At 41.6% G+C, this 16,158-nt stretch overlaps 1 protein-coding gene across 3 annotated transcripts in view; it reads right to left on the reverse strand.

Annotated features, from left to right (window-relative positions):
- Positions 1-16,158, reverse strand: part of PDE1C (phosphodiesterase 1C) — a 446,524-nt gene that overhangs the window by 249,339 nt on the left and 181,027 nt on the right. Inside the window, exon 3 of one of the 3 annotated variants that reach the window (XM_027840218.1) lies at positions 2,418-2,444. The exons of the other annotated variants lie outside the window; for them this stretch is intronic. Within the exon in view, the coding sequence (XP_027696019.1) occupies positions 2,418-2,444 (27 nt within the window). The remainder of the gene's footprint in view (positions 1-2,417; positions 2,445-16,158) is intronic. 3 annotated transcript variants of the gene reach the window in all.

Genomic DNA, 16,158 nt, shown 5'->3' on the forward strand with positions numbered 1-16,158 from the left:
CTCTAATGCCTAGCACAAGGGTGGGGAGCCTGCAGCCCTCTAGGTCCTCAAGTGCAGCCTTTTGACTTAGTTGAATTTGAGGACCTGGCCAGCCACATGTGGCCTTGAGGCTGAAGGTTCTCCAGCCCTAGAGTACATCCCTAGCACTTGGCAAATAATAGGTGCATGATAAATGCTTGTTGATCATAGTCTCCAGGAATAGCAATTATCCTGCAAGACTTAAAAAGAGCAGCAAACATACCCAAGGCCAAGAGGAGGCAGGAAGGCTTCAAGATCACAAAGTTCAATAGCCTTTGCCAGCTCACATGATGCTTCTTAATGTTCACACTCTCTTATCTGGAGGACTTCCCACCCTATGAGTTGCACATGGGCACTAACACACACATACTATTTGGAAATAGGATAAGAACTCCCCAAAGGCAGTTAACTGAGAAGTTTAAAAAAAAAAAAAAAGGAATAATCCTGGGAAATCCCCAGAGATTAGAAGGCCACTCAAGTACCCAAAACCAGGGTTTCTTCAAGTTTTTCCACTCGTGACCCTTTCAGCACTTCTTAAACTGTGGGTCATGACCCTATATGGTGTTGCAACCCACCGTTTAAGAAGTGCTGAGCCCCCAAACTATAATGAACATAATAATAAAATCAATGCCAGTAGGAGAATATAGGAGACACAACGTCAATATGCCATGCCTCGTTGGGAAAGAGACAAGCCGGTCATTAATCACTCTTCATCAATCACCACTTCCTCTCCACCTTGGCACATGAAAACAAAGAACCAGAGCCCACAAGAGGAAAGAAGGAAGGGAAGAAGAGAGGGAGAAAAGGAAGGAGGGTAGAAGGACATAAAATGACCTAGACACATATATAAATATATCTATGGAAACACCAAGTGTTCTGATTTCAAATGTCATTTCCTCTGTCCATCACTGCTTAGATACAAATGGGAAAGAGAGAAATGATTGACAGAAGTAGAGATGTGTTCCAGGCATGGTTTCTATTACCCCACATTGATTAAAAAACAATGTACGTGTATATGCATTTATTTGCATGTATGAATATGTGTATATATACCCATCTATAATTTTTAGATATAGACATATGGTTATTTTTCTTGTGGTTTTTTTTGTCTATATTTTCTTTCACAGCATGACTTACAAGGAAACGTGTTTTGCATGATTACACATGTATAACCTATGTCAGATTGCTTGCCTTCTTAATGAGGGGGGAGGGAATGGAGGGAGAGAATTTGGAATTCAGGGTTTGAAAGAATGCTAAAATTGTTTTTACATATAATAAAAATATAGACAAAAGGAGACAGAGAGACACAGAGAAACAGACAGAGAGAGAGAGAGGGGGGAAGAGACAGAGAGAAGATATAGACATGAACAAATTGGTTTCTAATCAATATAGGACGGTGGAAATCACACTTGGAATCATAGTGCCTGGGATCAAGGCCCAGCTTTTCCACTTACTCCTAGCTATAAGATCTGGCCTAAGTCCCTTCCCCTTTGTGGGCCTCCATCTCCTCATCTGCAAAGTGGGGAATAGTAACCTTTCCACTAACTCTCTCTCAGGGGTGAAGCACTTTGCACACTTTGACATGCTATAGAAATGTAAGCCATTCACACTCTCTGGCTTTACAGAAAGGAGAGATAACATGAGGTGGGGGGCAGAGGTTCATCCTGAGTCCGAGCATGAGTCTCTGACATATATGGGCAATAAGACCACAGCTGCATCTCTTCATCCCTCATACTTCAGGCAACTCTGATGCCAATCTGCATCAGTGGAGGCGTGAGGGGACTCTAAGCTGGGATTCCCACACTGATGACATCACAGGTCCAGACTTAAAAAGAAAAACATGTAGCCCCAACCAATGTCTACTCACTTTAAATTGTCCCTCCCAAATGGTATCAGCAAGTAACATCCCCATTTGTAAACAGATCAAAAGTCCCAAAATGCTCTGGAGCACCACACAAGATAGAAAAGCATCAAAGAAAATACAGCTCACTTTGCAGGCCAGACACACAACTTTAAGGCAAATGAAAACAAGATTCCAAAAGGCATGGGAACCATGATAATTCTAGCTCACCACCACCCCATCAATGGGTCTTTGGTCAAGCATAATGTTACGTGACTAAGAGGTAACAGCTTCTTAACCCACATGTTTCCTCTTATCCCCAATCTCCCGGAAATATGACCACTGACTCAGCCATGCAATGTCCACAATTGCTACAGAAATAGAGTCCGGATAATGACCAAACAGATCACACAGGAAGCCAGGACCAAGAAACAGTGTCTTAAGGACCAATATATTTCCCCCAAATATGCCCAGCAAGACTCTCCTGCTGAATGAACAAAGCCTCCAGCAGGCAAACGCTGCCCCAGATGCTCCCAATTCACCCAACAGACCTTCTTACCTCTGGGATGTTTTCTTATATTTTCTCCTGTAGGGAAAAAAATAAACACACATCAGAGAAGAGTTCATAGGGAGAGGAGTCAGGGGATATGAGTTTGGATTGGTGGAATATGTAGATAAATAGCTTAGGGAAAACCCAACACCAGGACTTGTGGCTTGAAAACAGGGTGTAATGTTTTAAAATCCTGGTGGTGCCTGTGGTCATGTCAATGCACTGATGGGCACAGCACTGAAAAATGAAAAGGATGGCCTCTTCTCTCTGCTCCGCTCTTCCTCATCACTGTTAGATGTTAGCTGATGACCTCTCAAGGTCCTTCTGGTCCTGAGGCTCAATGATGAGCTTTTAAAAATTTAATATCTATTTAGGCAGAGAAGCTATGGGGATATCAAGGATCCATTCTTAGGGGAAGAAGGTAGGGAAATGAGGGAACCCAGAAATCAAGAGCAGAGGAGCAGTGTAAGAAATTAACAGATGCTTCTATTTCTGTGGTCACAGGAGTCTAAATGTTGCCATCTCAGATGTCATCTAGTCCAATGCCTTTATTCTACAGGTGAGGAAACTGAGGCCCATATTGTTATAGAATCAGAGCTAGAAGGAACCTCAGAGACCATGAAGTTCCACATTTCATAGATGAGGAAACTGAGAAGCAAAGAAATTAATAACTTGCCCAAAGTCTTCTAGATAGCAGATGTCAGAGGCAGGATTTGAACCCAGGCCCACCAGTGCCCTTTCTGCTGTACCACAGGGTCCTTGCAAATTCTCCTGAATTGCTGTCATACTTGATTACTCTCCCAAAGGCAGGGGAGGGTATTAGGTGCTCTACCTGATTAGAGAAGTGGAATTAGGTGGGGTAGTTCAGAGGAAAGCACACTGATTAGTATTCAGAGAACCTGAGTTCTCTATATGCACTTCTGATGCCTACTAGCTGTGTAATGGTCTTCAGTGGCCTCATCTGTAATGAAGGATTGGACATTAGTGCTATATAAATGCCAGCTGGGCTATAGATGGGCTCAGGTGTCCCACTCAAGTGAGATTTAGGAGCCTGTGTTCCAAGGAACTACCATGAAACTAACCAGCCATCTCCCTATGGGTGTGTCACTTAACCCACCTGAGCCTCAGTTTCTTCATCTGTAATACAGAGATGCTACTGATGCCTTTCCTGCTTGCCTTTGGTAGTTGTGCTTAAGCTCACATGAGAATTAGAAAGGTGTAGGAAAAGGGGGTATTATTACTTTTAAAACTCTCCCAATTAAGTGACTGTCTTTACAGTCACTTCAAACTAAGTTACACTTCTCTCTATAATATCTCAAGTTTCCTATTGTTTGTTGCTTCATTTCTGGGCTGAGGGTAATTTAAAGAAAGAGCCCCATGGCTTTTCACCAGAGGAGCTCAGAAGACAGAGGTGTGGGGACAAGAAAATATCTCTGCACCTAGTTGCCCCAAGGAATGGAATTCTTCCCACCTGCATTCCCATTACAGTCACTGCGTGCAAGCAGGCCTTGCCACTGGTTTTGTGAAATAGAACTATGACCGCCCACACAGGATAGAAAAAGTCTCAGTCAGTAAAATGTCAGTATTGCCATGGTTTGTTTCCCCAATTTGGGGAGGGGAGGAAAAGAGAGGAGGGAAGGGAGAAGGGAACCAGGATAGCACTGGACTCAATGTGTCTCAGAGAAATACCCAGGGCTTACTTATATACTAATATATATATATACACACACACACACACACACACACACACACACACACACACATACATATACATATATACTTATATGTACATACATATATATGTGTATATATATAATAGTAATACTTTTCTATGGATTGTGCTTGCATTATGGGAAGGAGTTCTCATGCACAGTTCCCCACACTGATATTTACAGAAATACACACAAATGCATATATATATATATATATACATATATACATATATTTATATGTATATGTGGATAGATATATTTCTATCTTTGCATGTATATGTGTGTGTACATACATGTGTGTGAATATTTAAAATATATGTATTATTGGAATATTGGCCAATTAGGGCTCAGTCCTTACCTCACATGCAAAATTCCCTTCCTGGTTTCGATCCAATACTGGAACTTAAGGAAATCACTTTCTAGCCATAAGTGACTAAGGAGCCATGAGTCTCTACGCAATAAAGAAAGGTTTTCTAGGGGCAGCTAGGTGGCACAGTGGATAGAGCGCCTACCCTGAAGTCAGGAGGACCTGAGTTCAAATCCAACCTCAGACCAAACACTTGACACTTACTAGCTGTGTGACCCTGGGTAAGTCACTTAACCCTAATTGCCTTAAAAAAAAAGAAAGAAAGAAAGGCTTTCTAGTTGGGCTGAGAAGCTGGAAGGGCCATTGACCTAGGGGCTGAATGGAGTAAGTTGAAGCCAATGACCTCTTGGGCTCTCTCCCAGCATCTTTCCAAGGAGGAAGACTATTTGTTGTGAGGTGGTAGTGGGGGGAGTGGCTGTGAAAGCTCTTCCTGACCCCATTTGGGGTTCTCTCGGCAAAGATGCTGGAGTGGTTTGCCATTTCCTTCTCCAGTTCATTTTACAGATGAGGAAACTGAGGCACACAGGGTTAACTGACTTGCCCAGGGTCACACAGCTAGTAAGCATCTGAGGCTAGATTCGAACTCAGGTCTTCTTAACTCCAGGCTCTATCCACTGAACCACCTAGCTGCCCCAGTGAAAGCACAGTGCCTCTGGTTTTTGTCCCTTTTGTCTTTCTAATTTCCTGAGCTTAGGTGAATGAGTATCCTGACAAGGAAGCACTCAGGTGATCCGCCACTACAGGAGAGCCATCAAAGCCATGCCAGGTCCTATAAGCAACCAGAGCCCCAGAGTCAGGGTCAACAGCAGCCTAGTGTGGTGAGGTAACCTGCTTGACTCAGCCCAGCAGCTGATGGAGCCAACATCCCCAAACTGATTTCTCCAAGAGTTAGCCCGGCCAGGAGTCTTAAGGTTCCATTCCATCAGCCACCCGGGTTCCCTGCGTCTATGGTTCAGTAGGGTTTTTTTTTTAATTATTATTTGAGCCCACTCTGCCTAGGGACTGAGTGTGTATGTGTAGAGGAGAGAATGCAATTCCTAGTTTGGGGATGTTTTTACAATTTCTTTGCTTGATATATCTTCTCAGTAAACATACATTTGTAGAAAGCCCATTGATATTAACAGGCCAAATGATACCAAGAAAATGTCAACTGATCTTGGAGGAGACGCCTGAGATGGGGGTTTGTTAGTATTAGAAGCCACAACCCTCAGGGTTGCCACTATCCAGAAGCCTGATGGGAGAAGTATACAACTTCCTTCTGGAGAGTCAACCTTCCAGGGCTTGGGAGGGTTGGAGGGTAAGCCAAGAAAGGATGCTACATAGGTGCTTGTGTGAGTGCATGTGAAGAGAGATAGAGACACCAGTACTTTGAGAACCTGGCTTTATCCCATCTTGGCACCAACCACAAACCAAGCACTAACAAAGAGAAAAGTGAACAGTCCTTGGCCTCAAGGAGTATACACTTTATCAGGGGAGGCAACAGACATATATGAACATGTGTACAAAATATATCAGAAGGCATTAGAAGTTATGGGGAATAAGATCAGTGTCCCAAAAGTCCAAGGGGAAGAGAGTTTCCAGAAGGATAGGATGGTCAACATAAATACTGCAAGTACGCCACGAAGATTGAGAGGATGGGGGCTGATAGGAAGTCAGGACGACTTGAGTTCAAATTGGCCTCAGACATTTGCTAGCTGTGTGACCCTGAGCAAGTCACTTAACCTGTGTCTGCCTCAGTTTCCTCAACTGTAAAATGGAGTTCATAATAGCACCTGCTTCATAGGATTATTGTGAGGATCAAAAGAGAAAATATATTTGCACAAACCTTAAAGTGCTCTAAAAATTCTGGCTATTATTATATAATTAAGAGATCATTGATAACTTTGGAGACAGTACGTCTAGTTGAACAACGAAGTCAGAATCCAGACTGCAAAAGGTTTAGAAGAGAGTGAGGAGAGGAAGAAGTACCGATGGTATGTGGCCTTCTCAAGGAGTTGGCCATGATAGATAAGATGATGGCTTTCAGGGATGGTGGGAGCTAGTGAGGCTATTTTAGGATGGAAAGACTTAGGTATGTCTGTAGACAGCAGCAAAAGAACTAGTCAATAACAAGATAGTGAAGATTAGAGAGTGAGGGGAGGGATGGATAGGGTAGGGGTCCTGCTGGTGAAGAGGGGAAAGGATGGCAGCCAGGGTATTCCTTGACAAGGAGAAAAGTCATCAGAGACAAGTAAAGAAGGAGAAGATGGGGAGAGAGGTGATGTCAGGGTTTGTAAGATGTAGAGAAGGAAAGAAGGCGCACCCCACCAGTGACCTCTATTCTCTTGTAAAATAGGAGGCCAGGTGAGGGGTGGGGAAGAGTGGTGGGTGGCTTGAGAAGAGGTTTGGAGCAGCTATGGTGGGGAGTGGAAGAGAGAATGAGAGAGAGGAGTAAAACTGCCATCTAGGTCCTAGCATAAGTACTCTATGCTCAGATTCTCACTTCTAATCACTTGTAATGCAATATGCTGTCCTTAGTATACAAGATAAGCCCTCTGACAGAAGGGAACCTGCTTTGAGATGTTTCTTCTAGTATCAAGGAAATATTTATTTTAAACCATCCACGATCTTGTGAGCCACTCTGTTACCTGGTCCCTCTTGTGAAATAATAATAATAATAACAATGATGATGATAATGAATGATACCCATGTTCTGCAAGGCAGCCAGCTTAGGAGAGAAGTTACAGCCCTTGGACGTGGCTACAGGGAAGGCAGCTGGACCACGTGAGACCTTTGCTTGTGACCTTGGCCTCATTAACACTTCTGTCCAAACCACTGAGCTTACAGACCCAAGGCAGTTACAGAAATAGCCTATGATAACCAGGGATGTCGCAGTATACTTGTGGAGGCCATAGAAAGAATTCTTGTTGGTGCAATCAGAGATTTCGAGTTTGAAGAGACCATCTTGTCCAACCCCCTGATTTTACAGATGAGGAAACTGAGGCCCAGGAAGGTTGTGGCTTAGGACATAGGGTGTAGAGCTGAAAGTGATCCACTATTTGACAGATGAAGAAACTGAGGTTCAGAGAAATTAAGTGATTTACCCGAGGTCACAAGGCAGTAAATGAATGGCGGAGCCAAGTTTTGAATCCAGGACCCCAGACTCTAGGTCCAGCACTCCTTCCACAGCAGTGGAGAGTTGATATGGATTGGATTAGCTGAGCTTTTAGGTCCCACCCCACTCTGAGCTCCTGCAATTCTCCATCTTTTACTCCAGGACTATGATAGGTATTGTCAGTCTCTTAATATCCCTACAAATGTGCACACATAGGCCAAAAACAAAAGGCTATATTGATATTGGCAGAGGAAAATGTTTGACTGCAAAACTGAAGAAAACATGGTACTGCCTACACATACTTGGCAGAGAGTTTAAAAAAAAAAAGATTCTGGTCAGAATGAATGAGTTGACTTCCAAGCCCAAATGTTCCCTAGCATAGTGAGTCTCTCAAATTCTGGGAAACTGCATTTTCTGGTCTAACAGTCTCACTATGCACCTTTGGGAAGTTTCTTTGGGTTTAAAAGCAAGGATTGGGGTCAAGCCCTCTGTTGGTTTCCTAACACATTCTACATTCGAATTTTAAAATATATTAGTTAGTCTCAATCACAGTGTGTGTGTGTGTGTGTGTGTGTGTGCATGTGTGCAAACATGTTCTGAAAGCCTTAAAGTTGTATAAATGCCAACTGTCTCATTTAAACCTCACCACCACCCTGGGAAGTAGATACTACTGTTACCTTTATTTTACCACTAAGGAAACTGAGTCTCAGAGAGTGAGGTGGCTTGCCCAGGGTTACCCAACTAATGACAGTCTAAGGCAGGATTCAAACCCAGCTACACCAAGATTCCTTTCTTAATGGGAAAGTCAAATTATGGGCATGTGACTAATCCAAATTGGGAGAAGAGAGGACAAATACTCAAGGAAGCTCTCATAAGTTCAAGCCAAAGGATTCCTAAGTCTCTACCTCATCACATTCCCAGGCTGCTAATATACCAGGAGAGACCTTTTAAGCCAAAACTCTTACTTTCTTCCCTTAATCTTGGGAAAGCATGAACATCTAACCAATATTCATGGAAAGAGGAGAGACTGTAGCTAAATTTTCTCCATAGGTGAAAATCTATTTTGTCCATCTCCAGCACAAAGAAAAGGAGCGACACAAAAATATGGTATGAGACTAAGGGAAGGACAAACAGACTGTTCCTCCTCCTAAGGCAAGTGATCTCCATGTGGCTCATGTTCTTTGAAGCATTCTGAGTTCCCACCACATTACACATACTCCCACTCAAATGGTGGTTAAAAAATGTATTGTGAAGCCAAATAGAGATCTTTGGATTGTCGAGTTTGGATGTTTGGATTCTTGGAGACAATGATTGTTCCTATTAATCTATAAGCCTCCTGAAGGCAACGAATGTTTCATCCTTGTCTCTGAATCCCCAGGGCCTACCACTGTTCCTGGCACATAGTGTTGTGTTTAATAATAATGTTAATTGATTCATCATTTGACAATGAAGGGTTGACTATACTCAACATTCAGATGAATGTAAGGTCTCAATATTGTGAATACTCCCCTCCAGGGATGCCAATCACAACCCATCCATGCCTGGTCATCTAGTGCACCACACATGTGGAGGGAAAATTATTCACTCAAACAGCAGTCCTTAGATTTGGACAATTTTCACATTCCTTTTATGATTTCTTCTTAAAAAAAAACCTTACAAATGATAGAAGGAATTGGAAGGAATATTGAGCCAACTGGTGGCAAGAATTGTTGATAAAGTCTTACTCTGGGGAAAAAGCAAGTTTTACCATCAAATTGAAGTTGGATAGGTTACAGTGTGGACTTGCCTACACAATAATTGAAAAGCTGAAGCCCATGGCCTGGGTCTCGACTTTAGGAGAGAAACCAGGTCAAGCAAGAGACTTCTGAGTCATACCAGCTGTGTGCTAGCAGACCAATCATAGGGGCCAAGGATAAGAATTGAAGGAAAACAATAAGAGTAAATAATAACCTGGTGGATTTTAAGTGGTTGGAGCTCCATGATTGTGTGACTATGACAGTCCTAGAGTATTTGCATTTTCAGGTTTATCCCTTATTTTGGCATGAAAAACTCAATTCCCAGTTAAAGGGAATTTCAACATCAGGAAGAGAATAGAAGTAATGGGACAAAGGGATGCCCACAAGGGCCACTTATATGTAATCCCTCTGACAAAGTCTTCAAAAAATTCTATCGCCTAAATAAATATTTAAACATAATTCACATCTAAAGGTGAAATTTGGGCTCATATTCATTTAAAAGTACTTTCTCTTTTTTGTTCATTTCTTAGATTGCCGGAGCCAAAAAAATCATTATGTAGTGACCAATTTCTGGTGGTTATGGCTCCTAGTTCCATGTAACCCACTTCTGCCCCCATAAGCATATTGGAAAAAGAGACACAAAGCACTTAAGAGCACTATACAAATAGTAACCTAACTCTTTGGTACTTGGGTCCAAAGACAGGGAAAAGCAATTCACAAATTCATTAATTAATTTGAGTCGTGTTTAAACTGTTATTGTCAAGTATAATCATTTGAGTGTTTGATTGAATTCTCCTTAATCATTGTTACATGTCAGTAAGATGCTTAATTTAAATGGTGTGTGTGTGTGTGTGTGTGTGTGTGTGTGTGTGTGGTATACAGGACTCAAATTTCCTACCTGGGGCCCAGCTGTCTTCTATACCATTAGAGCATAGCCTTTCTAAAGAAGTCACAGAATCTTAACATTGAAAGGCACTTCACAGGTCATCCAAACCAACCTATCCCTGAATAAGGATCCTCTCTGAGAATACCTGATAAGTGATCATCTAGCCTTGGCTTGGAGACCTCCAGTGCAGCAAAATACACTCCCTCCTCAGACAGCCCATCTCACTTTTCAATAGTACTTATTGTTGGGAAGTTTTGTATTTTTTTCCTGACCATCAAAACTAAAATCTCCTCTTTGTAGCTATCTAACATTGCTCTTGGTCCTACCCTCTGGGTCAAAGAGAACAATTCTAGTGTTTCTTCCATGTATTGTCTCTTCAAATACTTTAAAGAATCACAGAATGTTAAGAGTTAGGAGACAGTGATCATGTTTCCCCTCCATCTCCTCCTCTCTATGTAAACATCCCCAGCTCCTTCAACCCTTCTTTTTATTCATGAATTCTTAATCTGGTCCAGGAATAGATTTCAGGAAGTATGTGAACTTGGATGGGAAACAAATTTTCACATCTTTATTTTCATTAACCACTAACTGAACTTTAGCATTTCCTTTTATCATAATTATTTAAAAAGCTGATTCTGGGAAATAGTCCATAGGTTTCACCAGGCTCCCAAAGGGGTCCATGATACAAAAAAGATTTAAAACCCCTGATTTCAAACTTAACAGTATCTTTCCTTCTGAAATGTAGCAAGTAAAATTGATTATAATAATAATACAGATGTTTTATGACCAAGGCAGATGTTAATTAAGCTAGCAACGAATTATCTTACAATGAAAGTACAAACAAGCCCTTCAGTAATGAATGTGCTAACTGTCCTTCCCTACATATGGATTTCCAGTTTGAAAGGCATTAGAACAGGGTAAAATACCTTCAACACTCAAACTCTGCTCAACATAACTTAATCTTTCTTTAAAATTAAATAGTTACCTTCTTATATAGCTCAGTGTAATTATGGATATCAATTCTCCTGAACTCAGTCAATCAACAAGAATTTATTAAATGCTTGCTACGTTCCAGGCCCTGCACTGCCCTGCTGTTGTCAATATTAAGGAAGCTTAGACATGAATCTTTGCTGATTCTATGACCTTCCTGGGGAGTTGGTTTTTTTAATGAACCCTTGGCATCATCGTGTTCTCAACAATCTTGTAATTGGTAGCCCTACATTCAGTTTCTCTTCCCTCCAATCCTTCCCCACATAGCTACCAAAATAATCCTCCTCACACACAAGCCTGACCATGTTATTCCCCAGAAGCTTCAGGGGTTCCCATTTCCTCTACGCTAACATATAAGCTCTTCAACTTGGCATTCCAATGTTTCCCAATCTGGCTTTGACCTACCTTTCCAAACTATTTTCATAATCCTTCCCTTCATACATTCTATACCCAGCCACAGTTGCCCACTTGGTGTTTTCTATCCTAAATCTCCATGTCTTTGCACAGACTGTACCCCATGCCTGGAATGCACTGTCCTCCACTCTACCACCTCTTAGATGGCTTTCATCAAGGCTCAACTCAAATGCCAACCTCCAAAGGGAAGTCTTCCTGAGTGCCCTAGTTGCTAATTCTCTACCCCCTCCAATGATCATGTATCTCCTGATCTATTCACTGACTGAAGCCTTTCAGTAGAATGGAAGCTTCTGGAGGACAGAGACAATGTCACTTTTGTATGTATAGCCCCAGTCCCTGGGGTCTTAAGGGCATAGACCTAGAGTTGGAGGAGCCCATGGAGGTCATCAAATCCCTGCATACCACAATGCCTACAAAGAAGGTTTCTTGAATTGAACCGAACTAATCATGTTCAATTAACTCACCAAGACTGTTTAAAACAGCAATAGGCAACTGACCTTTTCCTCGACGAACTGAGTTCTAGCTAGGAACTCTGTATTTTTCTTAACTTCATCATCTGTTGCTATGCACTCGACTAACATTTGCCAGGAGATGCTTGAGTAATGCTTATATGCTTAATAAAAGCCTGCTGGAATAACTTACCAAGTTATATTTATACATTTACTCTAGAACTATATTATATCCTTGTCAGACAATTCATTCTTGACACAGGAACCATCCCCAAGTATGTCCCATGCCCTTTTATTGGCCAGCAAGTCATAAATAATTTTTAAGAGCTACCTCTCAAAAAGTCATGTGAGGCAGATCACTAGTCTCCCCTCCATTTTCTGATTAGGGAAACTGAGGAAGAAAAAAGGGGTTATTCCCTGGGTCAGAGAAGTTAGAAATAGAAATAGAGGACTTGATATTCAAAGACCCCCGCCAAAGCAGGACTGCTTTCAAACCAAAACAAATTGAAAGTATGGGCAAAAAAAAAAAAATTTTTTTTAATCGGAAGTTAACTATGTTGGTGTTTTTTAATGAGAGTCTCCACTTAGAAAAATACATAGCTGTATGGCCTAAGGCAAGTCACAACATCCCTGGGTTTATATTTTCTCATGTGTAAAATGAAACTGGAGACTTCCAACCTTCCCCCAAGCTCTAAATCTTGATAAGCGATAGAGAATCAAGGCTTTCAATATCCATTGGAGAATGTCATGTATACCCCCTGGGCCAGCTCCCCATGCCTCAATGTCATCAGTCAGTCAACTAGCATTTATTAGCACTAGAAGGACCAGGTGTATCTATTGATGCAACAATTTCCTGGTCCTTGGAGATATTCTTAAATTCCAATCCATTAAGGATCTCCATTTGCCAGGCACTCTGCTAAGCATGGGGGACACAAGGAGAGGCAAGGGACAGTCCCTGCTCTCAAAGAGCCTTAGATAAGATTAACAACAGATTCCCTACTTTATATAAGGAAAACTTAGCTAATGCACAATAAGGATTTTGATCTACATAAAATGAAACATAAGATTATTCTGATCTCCCTGGTGGCTGTAGGGGAGGAATAAATAAATGACACCTTAGATAGGGATAAACGTAGTAGTAATCCATGCCAAGCATAATTGAGCTTGACGCAAGCAGTTCTCTTGATACAGTAGGACGTCATGTCTCTGAATGATTCAGGGCTGGCAGGGATCCACAGAAACTGAGTTTAGAAACAGATTTGAAGCCCCTTTATGGCATCAGGAATTACACGGCAGATTGGAAGCAAGGAAAATCCAGGATAAAAAAAAAAAAAAACATGGTTGCTTTGGCCCATATACAAAATAGGATAGAGGGGTGGGGGAGGTGCATTTGATGCCTGTAAGGTCACTTCCAGCTCTGATCCTATGCAGTCACGCTCCCTCCTTCTCAATCACGTGGGAAGAATATATTCACATTTTCCTCTGGACAATGAACAAGTGTATACATTTCCTACCAAAGTCAGGGTCCAAGGAAAAGCCTCTAAAAATCTTTCACCAATTTCTGCCAGCTGAAGTAAGCAAAACAACCCTCAGGGTGTGGAAAATACTGAAAATAAAATTGTGCATCAGGCTAAAAAACATTTTAGGGGGAAAATGAGGCTCACCGCCAATGGTTTCCCACGGATGTGCTCATTTAAGAAATCTCAGCAGTTGTAAGACAATGAATACGATGAAAACAGAGAAGCCTGAGAAGGATCATATGAACTGATGCAAAATGACCTAAGTAGATCCTGGAAAATAGCATAGAAATGGCTACAAGGAACAAGCTGAGGATGCAGTGGGTAAGAGCACCAGACTTAAGGTCAGGAATCCCCAAGTTCAAATCCAGCCTCTGACACTTAATAGTTGTGTGACCCAGAGCAAGTCACTCGAACTGCTCTCTGCCTCAGTATCCTCATCTGCAAAATGGGGATAAATAATATACCTCCCAGGATTGTCATGAGAATCAAATGAAATAATATTTGTAAAGCTCTTAGAGCAATGTCTTGCATATAGTAGGTGCTATATAAATGTTGGCTATTATTATTTATAATCATAACAAAGCAGTTCTAGGAGACAAAGTGGGTAAGAATACTGGACCCAAAGTCAGGAAGATCCAAGTTCAATCATGTCTCTGACACTTACTAGCTGTTTAACCTATTTTGGCATCAGTCTCCTCATCTGTAAAATGATGGTAACGATAGCACCTACCTCTCAGGGTTGTTGTAGGGCTCAAATAAGACGCCATATACCCAGTGCCTTGAACACCTTCAAGCACTTTATAAATCCTTATGATTATTACATGTCCATGAAAAGAAATAAAAATAAAAAATTGAATGCAAAATGATAATGACCAAGTCTGGCTACCCAAAAAGATGTGAGAAGAATCCTTCCCCACTCCTTTCCAGAGAAGGGTGTAGGACCATGGTCAAAGAACACTGCATATAACATCAAAATTCTTTTTGATTGCTAGATGTGTTTTGTTTTCTTTATTGTTTTATTCTTTGTTACAAAGGATGGCTATCTGGGAGGAGATATTGGGAAAGGAAGGTGATGTAAAAACAAAAGATGGAAAAAAAAATTTCTTAGAAAAAGAAACCTCAGAAGTGTGACATTTCCTCGTGGCTGCAACTAGGCTACGGTAAGTGGAATTTTGCCTCAGGACACTGAAATTTAGAGGATGATAATAGCACTTATATTCCTTCAGCATGTATAAACTAACGGAAATGAGTTAGCACTTCTTTAGCAAGAATAATTCATTAAAAGAGGAGACTGCCAGACTCAGGTTCTCTCTGCTCTTCTCTCCCCTCCCCTCCCCCACCACAGTGATGATGGTCTTAGGGTCTAAGGGGCTTTCCCTGAATAAAGACTTATGTACCCTGCCCCCCTCCAAGGTGCCAGCATGCGCGCGCGCGTGCACACACACTGAATTTTCTTAAAAGTTTACTGCTGTCATCTTTCATGCTGATTGGCTCAAAGTACATGTTATGACGGCTGCTTGCTCATGGGGCTGATCCGTTGGTGATAGCTCTGTTTTTATTCCTTTGAATTCAAAGAAATATCACTTTAAATCAGGAAAACCCGAGTTCAAATTTTATCTCAAATACTTACTGTCTGTGACCCTGGCATTTAACGTGTCGACCTCAGTTTCTTCATCTGTGAAATGGGGATAATAGCACCGACTTCCTCAGATTGTTGTAAGAATAATATGGAATAATATTTGCAAAACACTTTAAAAACCTTGAAGCATTACATAAATACCAACTCTTATTAGCTATTAAAGTGCTTTGCAAACAATAAAGTGTTCTAAAAGTATCCGGCTCTGGTAATTACTACATCTTTGACCTTGGGTAGACAATTACTCATCTCTTCAGGGCCTCCATTTCTTCATCTGCAAAATGAGTTTTGAGTCAATGAGATCCCTAAAGTCACTTCGAGATCTCAATCTCATTCTCATTCTCCAAGGAACAATGGGTTCTAGGTGGTGTCGGAGAGGAAAGGGGAGGGTTGGTTCAGTTTGGGTCACAGCCCAGTGATAGGAGTTCTCTCCCTAACTCAAGAATAGCAAAGAACAAGTGAATGAAAGCAATCAGACTTTCAGGTAACACTCTTAGCTCAGTTAAAAGTTAGTTTTATGCTCTGGTTCCATTTCCAGTGTGATCCTCAGGCCCTGATGGGGCTTCAGGGACTGAAGAGTTGTTATGGTCCCTTTCATATACTCTGTGGATCAGCCACCCTGATTTTCTTACTGCTCCTCAAATACAAGAGTACTTCTCCTGCCTCCAAGTTTTTATACGGACTGTCTCCATGTCAAATTCACTCCGTCTTCATCCCTACTTTAGGATCCCCAGCTTCCTTCAAAACTCTGCCCCAGGACCATCTCCCACATGAGGCCTTTCCTTCCCCTTCCCCAGCTGCTAGTGTCTCCCACAAAATGTCACTGCATTTATTCGGATATATTTTGTGTCTAATTACATGTTGATAATATATGTTGTTTCCCTTATTAGTCTGCAAGCTCCCTGAGGACAGGAATTGCTTCTTTTTGTTTGTTTTTGTATCCTTG

The sequence above is a fragment of the Vombatus ursinus genome, unplaced genomic scaffold (assembly GCF_900497805.2).
Source record: "Vombatus ursinus unplaced genomic scaffold, bare-nosed wombat genome assembly UNPS02014840.1, whole genome shotgun sequence".
Classification (NCBI taxonomy): Eukaryota; Metazoa; Chordata; class Mammalia; order Diprotodontia; family Vombatidae; genus Vombatus; species Vombatus ursinus.